Raw genomic sequence first — 13,629 nt, forward strand, 5'->3', positions numbered from 1 at the left:
TCGGAAGGGGAGGGAGGCGTCTGAGACGGTCCAGGTTAATTTGAAATCAGGGTGGAAGGTGTTGGTAAAGTGGATGAACTGTTCAACCTCCTCGCCTCATCTTCCACCTAGGAACCCTCCAACCACAAGGGATGAACTCCGATTTCTCCAGTTTCCTCATTTCCCCTCCCCCCACCTTGTATCAGTCCCAACCCTCGAACTCAGCACCACCTTCCTAACCTGCAATCTTCTTCCTGATCTCTCCGCCCCCACCCCCACTCCGGCCTATCACCCTCACCTTAACCTCCTTCCATCTATCGCATTTCCAACGCCCCTCCCCCAAGTCCCTCCTCCCTACCTTTTATCTTAGCCTGCTGGACACACTTTCCTCATTCCTGAAGAAAGGCTTATGCCCGAAACGTCGATTCTCCTGCTCCTTGGATGCTGCCTGACCTGCGCTTTTCCTGCAACACATTTTCAGCTCTGATCTCCAGCATCTGCAGTCCTCACTTTCTCCTAGAAGATTGCACCATCATCTATAGTAATAGCTTGCTCTTTGTTGTTCACCTTGGCAATAATTCACTTCCAAATTTCACAATTGAAATTTTGTAACTAGCCTTAGTCAAATACTTAGCAATATGATTATTTGGGTGACCCTTTTTCGAACTAAACTGCAAATCCAACTAATATTGAATGGGTTAACATCCATAAGATGGTAAGATGCGTTTCTCAACCCCATTCTCCTGCCTTCTCCACAGAATCGTTGATCCCCTTACTTGTCCACAATCTATCTATCTCCGCCTTAAAGACACTCTGACTTGACCTCCAGAGCCTTCTGTGGCAATGAGTTCCACAGATGCACCACCCTCTGGCTGAAGAAATGCCACCTTATCACAGTTTTGAAGAGTCGTCCCTTCACTCTCGTGCTGTGCCTTTAGGTTCTTATGTAAACTACTAGCAGGAACATCTTCTCTAAGTCCATTCTATCCAGGCCTTTTAGTATTCTGTAAGTTTGACTGAGAGTCCTCAACTGGTAATCTCATGACAAGCCCTTCATACCTGGGATCGTTCTTGTAAACCTCAGGACCCCCTCCAACACCAGCACATCTTTTCCTTAGATACAGGGCCCTAAACAGCTCTCAATATTCCAAATATGGTCGTGAGAATGTGTATGGGTTTAAGCAGGCAGGGAAAGAGTCATGTTCTGAGTTTTGTGAAACAAGATTCTGCTGATCATGACTCAGATCAGATAAGAACTTACTGTTAACGATGGGGTGCTGGAGGCAAGGGTAATGGGTTAACAAGGTGGAAAAGCAGTCATTATGTAGAGCCATTTAACAATATTGGAAGCATTCAGTATGTGAGGTCAGTATAACAAGGTGAAAAGTATTCATTATTTGAAGCCAGTAATTCATTGCATAACAACAGATGGCTTAATCTTTACTATTGACACTTGCTAATTGTAACAGTCACCCAATTAATATATATGTTGCCTTATCTGGATGTTCCTCCCTGTAAAATGGCTATATAATTCATTAAGAAACTGCTGTTTGAGAGAAGACAGAGAACTCGTGTCTCTGTGCATATGGGTGATTGTTCTCTGTCCGTCCAGGGCCCAAAATAAAGCTGGAGGTAAAACTATACTGTGTCTCTGTCTCTGAGCGTTTGCTTTGACTGAGGGAGGGGAAATGGGATGACAGTCTGACCAGAGCCTTGTACAGCCTCAGCAGTACAATTCTGTTCTTGAATTTTAGCACTTTGAAATGAATGCGAAGATTGCATTTGCCTCGCTAACTGCCAACTGAAGTTGCATGTTAACCTTAAGAGAATCCTGAACTAGAATTCTGAAGTCCCTTTGATCTTTGAAATCTTTTGCCATTTAGAAAATAGTTTATGCCTCTATTCTTCCTACCAAAGTGCATAACCTCACACTTGCCCACTTCTTCTTTTGCCCACTTTCCAACCCTGTCCCAAGTCCTCCTTCAGTCTCTTTGCTTTCTCAAACTACCAGGCCTTTCATCAATTTTTGTCATCTGTAAACCTAGCAGCAATGTCCTCAGTTCCCTCCAGGATTGTTAATGTGTGTAATAGTTGTGGTCTTGACACTGACCCCTGCAGAACTCCTAATAACTCTGATCCTAAAAAAGTCCCCTTTAGACTCTCTGTTTTCTCCTGGTTACACAGTCCACTCTTCTCCAAACTGGCACAAATCTCCACCTTGTTCACAGAAGTCCAAGCATTTCACCAGGGAGGAAAATTATGGTCTCGCTTCATGCGCACACTCTACTTCTCACCCCCACCTCCAAAATCCCAGTGACTACTGGTGTGCTACAATGTTTAAAAAAACCAAGGTGATTGACTTGTAAAACATGATTATGTATAAAGTGTGCAGGATAGGTAAACTGAGCAGATGATAATTTCGAAGACATATTTTTCTTTCAACAAGCTAACTTGCAGTGAGGTTGTGGATTATAAAATATTTAAAATATGATAACGGAACTTTAAATACTGAAATATGCGACCACTCATTCAGAGATTGCTGCAAATCTTCATGCATTTCAATCTTGTTTCATGTGCAGAAATACACAACTATTATCTAAACCTGAATCCACGCCTAAGACTGCTACTTTGATGAAGTAGCCTGCTCCCTCAAGGGTATTAAATGCCACCTAAGCTTAACCACTTTATACAATCTCACTTTCCTTCGACAGGAGATCACAAATAGCAGAAACATTAATATTCAGTATTGGTTTTAAATTTGGTGTTTGGAATGCAGCCAGCAAAGTACTTTTAAGCCTGGTAGTAACTCTAGGCACTTTCTGCACACTTGTCACATTGTTTCACTTTCTGCTTTTCCTTGTAATAGTTTTCTTGTTGAAAATGGTGACGTGTTATTGTGTAAATTTACTTAGGGGTAGAAATGGGGATGTTCGTTCTTTCCTCTCCTTTTTTATTTTCAAAAAGAGCACTGACAAGGGTGAAAAGTACTTGCATATATGTATCAAATGATTGAAGCACCTCATAACTGTATAGACGTTAGACTGTTAATTCAGAGGTGTCATTAGCATTTTAATCATGCAGTTATGATTTAACCTTTTTGTTTTTGGTGCTTTACTAAGATATGTTTAAAAGAAATTTTCCCCAGCCAGGTGAAAGATATAAATTAGCTTTTACGCTTCCAAAATGACTGCAGTGGATAGCAATCTCTGCTGAATAGTTTTAATGCAGATATTTGGTGCAATTTAGTTTAATCATGAGGTTTGGCTATGTTCATGTTTTGTAGTTTGGGAATATTTGAAGAGTTTGAGAATATCAAATTTCATTTGTATCTCAGTCCACCTCCTAGAACACATTCCACTTTGAAACAAAACGGATGAAGCTTACTTATTCCTATAAAAATGCATGTTGCCTTAATGTGAAGTAGTTCTGGTTTTTAGTATTAATTGCTTGCCTTAAGTAAAATTTGCATGCTTCCATCCTGAGGTTGAGTTTTGTCTGATTCAGTCTAAAATACTAGCAGTCTATTGTTTAACATCAGTTCCCAGTTTTAATAATTCTACTTCAGTTGCTATTAAGGGGCAAATTGTATTCTCTATGAACATGTCTGTACGCTTTCAATTGTAATCCCAGTAACTTGATAGGATAAAAACACTTGTTAATCGTTGAAAACCTGTAATGTTCTTTATGTAGCAATGAATTCAAGTCTCCTTGTCATTTCATGACTAGTTATGCAGTACATTATTTAAGACAATGATGTTATGAGAATTTTTGTCTGATGTGTGAAATGAGCAAAAACACCATCGTTATTGCAATGAAGTCTGTCCATTGCTTTTAACCTTTTTAGCCTTCTGAATAAGCTGGCGTTGGTCTTCCTGGAAGTGTAACAGCTCTTAACCTCAGCTACTGTAACTCTTGTAAGACAACAGAAGGCAGCTTACCGTGCATTTCAGAATAATTGCTGACTGTTGCTTCATGGATTAATGCTGCAGAACCACTGAGTTTAATGGAACATGCTAACATTTGTTGCCCATTTCACGTTAATAAAAGCACATTACCACAACTCATCCAATGAATGTGAATTGCCTATGTCTGGCACCAGCTTGCAGTTATAACTCATGAGAATTTTTAAAGAAACAAAATATATCGGCAGTCCATTTTCTAATATGTTCTTGACCATATGAGCAAAATACTTGCAATATATTACTTCCAATGTAACTTTCTCAATCTAAAAATTAAATCAGGTTATTTTAAGAATTCCTGTTACCATAAATGCTGATGCATACTGTAACATTTTTATCCCTGAGTCCTTTAATGTATTTTCACTAAGTTACAAGGCTTTGATTTATTTTACGATATCCAATAATTAGGTTCAGAAATGTTAATACACATCCTGGAGCAGGTAGGACCTGCTTTAACTGAGGGAGGGGAAATGGGATGACAGTCTGACCAGAGCCTTGTACAGCCTCAGCAGTACAATTCTGTTCTTGAATTTTAACACTTTGAAATGAATGCGAAGATTGCATTGCCTCGCTAACTGCCAGCTGAAGTTGCATGTTAACCTTAAGAGAATCCTGAACTAGAATTCTGAAGTCCCTTTGATCTTTGAAATCTTTTGCCATTTAGAAAATAGTTTATGCCTCTATTCTTCCTACCAAAGTGCATAACCTCACACTTGCCCACTTCTTCTTTTTGAGGTAAGCAGCCTCTTGTAAGCTGCTTAGTTCCTTGGGTGGAAGCAAATCACCTCCAAGAAGTTACAGGGTTTTTTTTTATGCTTGATTGAATCCTGCCACGTTACATGGTGGAATTTGAATTGAATAAAAATCTGAAATTGAATGATGACCATGAAACCATTGCCGATTGCCATTAAAAACCACTGGTTCACTCATCCCCTTAAGGGGAGAAAACTGTATCCTTATCTGGTCTGGCATATATGTGACTCCTGACCCATAGCAATGGGTCTTAACTGCCCCTCAAGGCAAGTAGGCATAGGCAATAATTGTTGGCCTCGTCAATGACACCCCATAAATGAATTTTTTTTTAAATTTAGTGAAGTTCATTATACATGTGGAATTTGATTGAGAACGAATATTCCAATTTAATATTATACTTGAGTCTTGTAGTTAAATAATTTAATTCCATTGCTACCTCTGTTAGATATTTTGGCTGTCATTTTCCTTGCCTCCCTCATATCTGTAATGATCTTAACCTGATTTTGGATTTTATTTTGAATGCCACTTCTGCTTTCCTCAGAAGGATTGTTTGCAGCGTATGTGATCAACTTATAATAACTCAATGGTTTTGTGTTTTTGGTTTGGTTGATGATAACTGAGATTGTTTCAAAGTTAACTCAAGTATGGAGCATATGACTATGAAATTGTGTGCCTTCAAATACTTGGGGAGAAAGTGAGGACTGCAGATGCTGGAGATCAGAGCTGAAAATGTGTTGCTGGAAAAGCGCAGCAGGTCAGGCAGCATCCAAAGAGCAGGAGAATTGACGTTTCGGGCATGAGCCCTTCTTCAGGAATGAGGAAAGTGTGTCCAGCAGGCTAAGATAAAAGGTAGGGAGGAGGGACTTGGGGGAGGGGCGTTGGAAATGCGATAGGTGGAAGGAAGTTAAGGTGAGGGCGATAGGCCGGAGAGGTCAGGAAGATGATTGCAGGTTAGGAAGGTGGTGCTGAGTTCGAGGGTTGGAACAGAGACAAGGTGGGGGGAGGGGATATGAGGAAACTGGAGAAATCTGAGTTCATCCCTTGTGGTTGGAGGATTCCTAGGTGGAAGGTGAGGCGCTCTTCCTCCAGCCGTCATGTTGCTATGGTCTGGCAATGGAGGAGTCCAAGGACCTGCATGTCCTTGGTGGAGTGGGAGGGGGAGTTGAAGTGTTGAGCCACGGGGTGGTTGGGTTGGTTGGTCCGGGTGTCCCAGAGGTGTTCTCTGAAATGTTCCGCAAGTAGGCGGCCTGTCTCCCCAATATAGAGAAGGCCACATCGGGTGCAGCGGATGCAGTAAATAATGTGTTTGTAGCGGATATGGAAGGATCCCTTGGGGCCTTGGAGGGAAGTAAGGGGGGAGGTGTGGACGCAAGTTTTGCATTTCTTGCGGTTGCAAGGGTAGGTGCCTGGAGTGGAGGTTGGGTTGGTGGGGGGTGTGGACCTGATGCGGGAGTCACGGAGGGAGTGGTCTTTTCGGAACGCTGATAGGAGAGGGGAGGGAAATATATCCCTGGTGGTGGGGTCCGTTTGGAGGTGGCGGAAATGACGACGGATGATACGATGTATCTGGAGGTTGGTGGGGTGGTAGCTGAGGACCCAGTGGGGTTCTGTCCTGGTGGCGATTGGAGGAGCAGGAAGTGGAGGAGATGCGGTGGGGAGCATCGTCGATCACGTCTGGGGGAAATTGCGGTCTTTGAAGAAGGAGGCCATCTGGGTTGTACGGTATTGGAACTGGTCGTCCTGGGAGCAGATACGGCGGAGACTAAGGAATTGGGAGGATGGGATTGCGTTTTTACAGGGAGCGGGGTGGGAGGAGGTGTAGTCTAGGTAGCTGTGGGAGTCGGTCAGTTTATAGTAAATGTCCGTGTTGATTTGGTCGCCTGAGGTAGAAATGGAGAGGTCTCGGAAGGGGAGGGAGGAGTCTGAGACAGTCCAGGTAAATTTGAGGTCGGGGTGGAAGGTGTTGGTAAAGTGGATGAACTGTTCAACCTTCTCGTGGGAGCACGAGGCAGTGCCAATACAGTCATCAATGTAGCGGAGGGTGGTGCCAGTGTAGCTGCGGAAGATGCACTGTTCCACATATTCTACGAAGAGGCAGGCATAGCTTGGGCCCATGCGGGTGCCCATGGCTACTCCTTTGGTTTGGAGGAAGTGGGAGGATTGGAAAGAGAAGTTGTTCAGGGTGAGGACCAGTTCAGTCAGTTGAAGGAGGGTGTCAGTGGAAGGGTACTGGTTGGTACGGCGGAAAAGGAAGAAGCGGAGGGCTTTGAGTCCTTCGTGATGGGGGATGGAGGTGTATAGGGACTGGATGTCCATGGTGAAGATAAGGTGTTGGGGACCGGGGAAGCGAAAATCATGGAGGAGGTGGAGGGCGTGGGTGGTGTCCCGAACGTAGGTGGGGAGTTCTTGGACTAAGGGCTCGTGCTCCCACGAGGAGGTTGAACAGTTCATCCACTTTACCAACACCTTCCACCCCGACCTCAAATTTAACTGGACCTCCACCCAACCTCCACTCCCGGCACCTTCCCCTGCAACCGCAAGAAATGCAAAACTTGTGCCCACACCTCCCCCCTTACTTCCCTCCAAGGCCCCAAGGGATCCTTCCATATCCGCTACAAATTCACCTGCACCTCCACACACATCATTTACTGCATCCGCTGAATCCGCCTCCTCTATGTTGGGAGACAGGCTGTCTACTTGCGGAACATTTCAGAGAACACCTCTGGGACACCCGGACCAACCAACCCAACCACCCCGTGGCTCAACACTTCAACTCCCTTTCCCACTCCACCAAGGACATGCGGGTCCTTGGACTCCTCCATCGTCAGACCATAGCAACACGACGGCTGGAGGAAGAACGCCTCATCTTCCGCCTAGGAACCCTCCAAACACAAGGAATGAACTCAGATTTTTCCAGTTTCCTCATTTCCCCTCTCCCCACCTTGTCTCAGTCCCAACCCTCGAACTCAGCACCACCTTTCTAACTTGCAATCTTCTTCCTGATCTCTCCGCCCCCACCCCCACTCCGGCCTATCACCCTCACCTTAACCTCCTTCCACCTATCGCATTTCCAACGTCCCTCCCCCAAGTCCCTCCTCCCTACCTTTTATCTTAGCCTGCTGGACACACTTTCCTCATTCCTGAAGAAGGGCTCGTGCCCGAAACGTCGATTCTCCTGCTCCTTGGATGCTGCCTGACCTGCTGCACTTTTCCAGCAACACATTTTCAGCTGCCTTCAAATACTGTTGACTTTATCATATCTGTGTTTCTGTCCACCTGTAGTTGAGTAAATACATGACCCAAGTAGCTCAATAATAAATTAGTGTATTATTAAGACTTGATCTTTTGAATGATCAGTAAGGAGCAGCTGAGAAACTAGCCAATCTAGGAAATCTGGCAAAATCTATATCAACAATCAATCTAATTTGAATAATTCTCATCCTTTCTTTTCTTTCCTTTCTACAACAGGCAGAAGCCTTTACGATCATTCTTTTCTTCATACTTAAAGTCTTTGTCAGGAGTAACCAAGAGACCGTCTTCGCAATACAATGCACTTGTTAGGCAGAAGGATGAGGCAATGAGTCCAATAAAGCCATGGAAGTATTTTGATAGGTAAGCCTTTCCAAAACTTGATGACTTTCAAACAGATAATCAGGTTGTGAACTTATGGAAAAGTAAAATGTTTTAGATTTATATCTGCGACATTTTCTGTTTTATTTATGTAATTCTTTGCAACTCCATCCAGAAGTGTGGATATTCAGTCAAGAATGTTCAAGATAGAGCTTGGTGGCATTCAAAAATCTAAGGAAATATAAGGGTAAATAAGAAAAGTGAAATGAAAATAAGTGACCAGCCATGATCCTATTGAATGGCAGATCAGACTTGAGAGACCATATGGCTATTCCTGCTCTCATGTCCTTGCATTAAGCACCATAACATTATGATCTGCTGAATTGGAATATTGTAATTTCACAGCATGAAGTGTTGATATCACTTCATGGTGAAGCCTGCAGCAAATCTGGTCCTCTAGATTACTGAAAGTTCTTGTAAACATTGAGCTTTCTGTGGCCTACTTGATACAGTAAAGAGGGAGCATTAACTGTTATGTTCCGTCTTTTGTCCATTGCCCAGTGGAGCTGCTTCAATTTACTCTTGCTTGCAAAATTCATCCTCAGTATTTTTTTTAAAAAAAAAACCTTCTGCTCTAACTTCATTGTTATTTTTCAGTGAGTTTGAACAGAAAGTGGACAAATCTAATTCTGCTGTTAATATAAACCAGAACAAAGTGTTCTGGTCTTGATTCGTTCCCACTGTATTGCCTTTACCAAGCATGATTATGGTGGTGGAAAATACATCTATTTTATAGATGTATGCCATGTCCCTGTTTGTATACAAATATGCAACATATTGTGCACAAATGTATATAGCATCTTTGTGTTTCTGGACATCTGAGTGTTTTAGAACTCCAAACTGACTCTGGGCAGTATTGTTTGTCAATAAATCTTTTATTTGAAGTCAGTTCTTTTTCACATCCACGGACATGATGTTGAGATCAGAAATTATGCATCTAAAGAGCAGCAATGTCCCCTGAAGAAATGAACAAAAAATATCATTTTGCATTTCAAAAGGCTGAAGAATCTTATCCTGTGATGAATTGGTCCTAACTGATAATCATTTCTGGCTTTTCTTTGATTTATATATATGTATCAGTAGCCTCGCATTCCAACCAAGCTGCTTCCCAAAATAAGTTTCAATTCAACTCTTGCCCTGAGTTGGGTATGGAAGAACACTGCAGCACGCATTAAATAGATCACACAGACAAATGAGAATGTGATTCTGCTACCTGTTGGCAAGGCAGGGTAGTGCAGTTTGATGTAGAAGATGAAAGGAACAAATCCTGGTTCTGGTGAAGATCTGAAAACTGCATGTTTAGACAAAAATATTGAATGTAAGCATTAGATCTTTGTTTTAAAGCCAAAACTTGTGATTCCATCTTGATTAACATTGTATTGGTGAACTTTGATTACTTCAATGGCCAGGAAAACAAATCGTGCTTTTACAAATACATGCCAATAACAAAACAGTGGCAGGAAAGGGCATTTAATGACCATTATTGATGCTGCTTGTATGCCAGAGTTACAGAAAATAGAACATTGCAGCGCAGTATAGGCCCTTCAGTCCACGATGTTGCACCACATGTGAAACCAATCTGAAGCCCATCTATCCTACACTATTACATTTTCATCTATATATTTATCCAATGACCATTTAAATGCCTTTTAAAGTTGGAGAGTCTACTGTTGTCGCAGGCAGGGTGTTCCATGTCCCTACTACTCTCTGACTAAAGAAACTACCTCTGACAGCTGTCCGATATCTATCACTTCTCAATTTAAAGCTACGTCCCCTTGTGCTGGCCATTACCATCCGAAGAATGAGGCTCTCACTGTCCACCTTATCTAACCCTCTGATTATCTATGTCTCAATTAAGTCATCGCTCAACGTTCTTGCTAATAAAAACAGCCTCAAGTCCCTCAGCCTTTCCTTATAAGACCTTCCCTCTATACGAAGCAACATCCTAATAACTATCCTCTGAACTTTTTCCAAAGCATCTACATCCGCCCTATAATGCGGTGACCAGAACTACGCAATGCTGCAAGAGCAGTCGCACTAGAGTTTTGTACGGTTGCAGCATGACCTCATGGCTAGGAATGTCAATCTCTCTACCAATAAAAACTAACACATTGTATGCTGCCTTAACAACCCTATCAACCTGGGTGATAACTTTCAGGGATCTGTACACATGGACACTGAGATCTCTCTGCTCATCTACACTGCCAAGAATTACTATTAACCCAGTACTCTGTATCCCTGTTGCTCCTTCCAAAGTGAATCACCTCTCACTTTTCTGCATTAAACTCCATTACCCAGCTCTGCAGCTTACTTATGTCCCTCTGCAACCTGCAACATCCATCAGCACAATCCACAACTCCACCAACCTTAGTGTCATCCGCAAATTTACTAACCTATCTTTCTACGCCCTCATCTTTGTCATTTATGAAAATGACAAACAGCAGTGGTACACCACTAGTAACTGAACTCCAGGATGAACATTTCTCATCAATCACCACCCTCTGTCTTCTTTTAGCTAGCTGATTTCTGATCCAAACAGCGAAATCGCCCTCAATCCCAGGTCTCCATATTTTGTGCAATAGCCTACAATGGGGCACCCTATCAAATGCCTTACTGAAATCCATATACACCACATCAACTGCTTTACCTTCATCCACCTGTTTGGTCACCTTCTCAAAGAACTCAATAAGGTTAGTGAGGCATGACCTACCCTTCACAAAACAGTGTTGACTATCCCGAGTCAACTTATTCCTTTCTAGATGATTATAAATCCTATCTCTTATAACCCTTTCCAACAGTTTGCCCACAACCAAAGTAAGGTTCACTGCTCTATAATTACCAGTGTTGTCTTTACTCCCCTTCTTGAACAAGGGAACGACATTTGCTATCCTCCAATCTCCTGGCACTATTCCTGTAGACAATGACAACGTAAAGATCAAAGTTGACTTTGTTCAGAATGAATTTTTTAATTGTCTGTTTCTTTGGCTTTTGTGTAGTTATTTTTGTTAAATGACGTTCTTAAGTAGCTTGGAAAATCTGCAATTAAAATAAAAATTTGCTCCTTCACAATGTTTTTACTGTGCCCCTCAATGCTTTTAAAGTTTGAGTGAGTTCTGATATAGAATTCATAACGCGCATTTGTCAACCATTGCACAAATTAAGGAATGCTTTATTTTGGATGAGAAATAAACAAAGATCAGATTGTTGATTGCATGTTGGCATAAAATAAGATAATTTAATAGTTAACATCCTGAAACTGCAGGAGACTTAAATTATTAAAACTTCACTGTTTTTCTGTTATGGCATTAATCTGTCACATTGAAGCAAACATTTACCTTGACATTGTCACTAAAACTTTAAACCTATCTGGCACAGAAAAGGAAAAATGAAGTTTCTGCTACCACCTTTCTTAATAATGAAAACTAAATACATCAATTAAACAAATAATAGACATTTATTTGGAATGTATTTGTTTCAAGCCTCCCTTTGCTTTCAGGAGTAAGGTGTATATGGCTGATCTGGAGTCTGGTTTGCACTATTTACTACGAGTGGAACTTGCTAGTCACAAGATATTGGAAGGGCCAGAGCTATCTACCCTTAAGGACTTTATTACAGTCCTGTCTAAGGTGCGTTTTTAACTTGGTAACTATTTTCAAGAGACCATTTAATGTAAAAACAGAAGTATATTCCTGTGGAGGCATCATTGAAGCCCCTCAGAAATGCCAAGACTGGTTATACGATAAAGAACTTGTATTTATGTTGTCATAACCCTGGACCTTTCGAAGAATAGTCACTGCTGTCAGAAGTGCACAGGAAGATCTTATAAATGGCATGCAATTGATCAGATAATTGTTTTTGGTGACCTGATTGCATGGAAGGTGGACCTTCATTTTGTTCCAATATCTGGAATGTGACTGAAACCTAGTATGGCCTCCTGGAGTATTGATGTTGAAGCCAGTGTGATTTGGAGAAGACTCTCCACTGTTTGGAGTCATACCTAACAGAAAACAATATGGTAGCTGTTGGAGGCCAATCATCTCCGCTTCAGAACATCACTGCAGGAGTTATCAGGGTAGTGCTATAGTCAGAACCATTCACATCTCTCCTTCATTGTAAGGGCAGAAGTGGGAATGTTTGCTGATGGTTGCTCAGTGTTTGTTCCATTTGCAATGCCACAGGTAACTAAGCAGTCGGTGTTTCCACGCAGGATGACCTAAATGGCATAAAAGAACCTTCAATTGAAGTAGGACAAAGCAGTTCACTTCACTGGCATCCTGTCCATATTTTTAAACATGCACATTTTCCACCACGGGTGTGTCATGGCTACAATGTATATCCATCTACACGATGCACTGCAATAACTCACAATGACATCTTTGAAAGAACCATCCCAAATTCAACATAGCAAACCATTTCCATTTGAAGTATTCCAAATAATCATTTGAAACATAAGGCTGTAAATCATCGGTTATTTTGTGAAAATGTTAATTTGTTTCTCATTTCTGAATCCAAGATGTTACTGAGAAATCCTGTGAAAGTAATATAGCTTGCTTTATTGAAATTTATTTTTGTTCGACTAAATTTTAATGAAAGCAGTACAAGATCATGTCATGAAATTATATTGTTGTAAATGCATTAAAATGTTACCAGACCAATTGCATGTGTCTTTAGGTAACCCAATGGTACCAGATGACAATGTCTTTTGAAGACATTGTTTTAATATTCCCCTGAGAAAACAGTTGCTGTTTGGATTTCAAGTACTGAGTTCGGGAAAATGTGAATTGTTGAAGAAATGAAAATAAAGCATGTGTAATTGAGTATCTCAGGTTTTGTGGTTCTGTGGAATGTATACGACAGGCCAGGCATTAGGCTAAGCTGGTCCATGCAGAGTTTATATACTAGCATGCATGATTATTTGAACGATTGATTGGATTTGTCAGAAATGATTATTGGGTGGGTTGTTGGGGGCTCTATTTTGTGGTCATCATGTTACTTGGCGGAGTATAAGTTTGGTCAAGGTGTCATACTCCTAATACTAGGATCATGAAACTGTGAAAGCCAGTGAATTTTGAAATGGACGAAACAAACGTGTCTGTGTCACAACAAGAGGTGAAAACTTTTGGAGCATTGAAAAAGAATTTTAACCCATTTTAAATGTGATGCAGATGACACCAAAATTGGAAGCGTAGTGGACAGCAAAGAAGGTTATCTCAGAGTGCAACAGGATTTTGATCAGATGTGTCAATGGGCTGAGGAGTGGCAGATGGAGTTTCATTTAGATGCATGTGAAGTGCTACATTTTGGAAAG

The 13,629-nt window shown here is 41.5% G+C and overlaps 1 protein-coding gene across 1 annotated transcript in view; it reads left to right on the top strand.

Annotated features, from left to right (window-relative positions):
* Window positions 1-13,629, top strand: part of qsox2 (quiescin Q6 sulfhydryl oxidase 2) — an 80,706-nt gene that overhangs the window by 39,013 nt on the left and 28,064 nt on the right. Inside the window, exons 7-8 of the mRNA XM_043720489.2 lie at window positions 8,160-8,303; window positions 11,818-11,947. Of these exons, the coding sequence (XP_043576424.1) occupies window positions 8,160-8,303; window positions 11,818-11,947 (274 nt within the window). The remainder of the gene's footprint in view (window positions 1-8,159; window positions 8,304-11,817; window positions 11,948-13,629) is intronic.

This window comes from Chiloscyllium plagiosum, unplaced genomic scaffold (genome assembly GCF_037043375.1).
Source record: "Chiloscyllium plagiosum isolate Xiang-an unplaced genomic scaffold, Cpla_swu_hap1 HiC_scaffold_21, whole genome shotgun sequence".
Classification (NCBI taxonomy): domain Eukaryota; kingdom Metazoa; phylum Chordata; class Chondrichthyes; order Orectolobiformes; family Hemiscylliidae; genus Chiloscyllium; species Chiloscyllium plagiosum.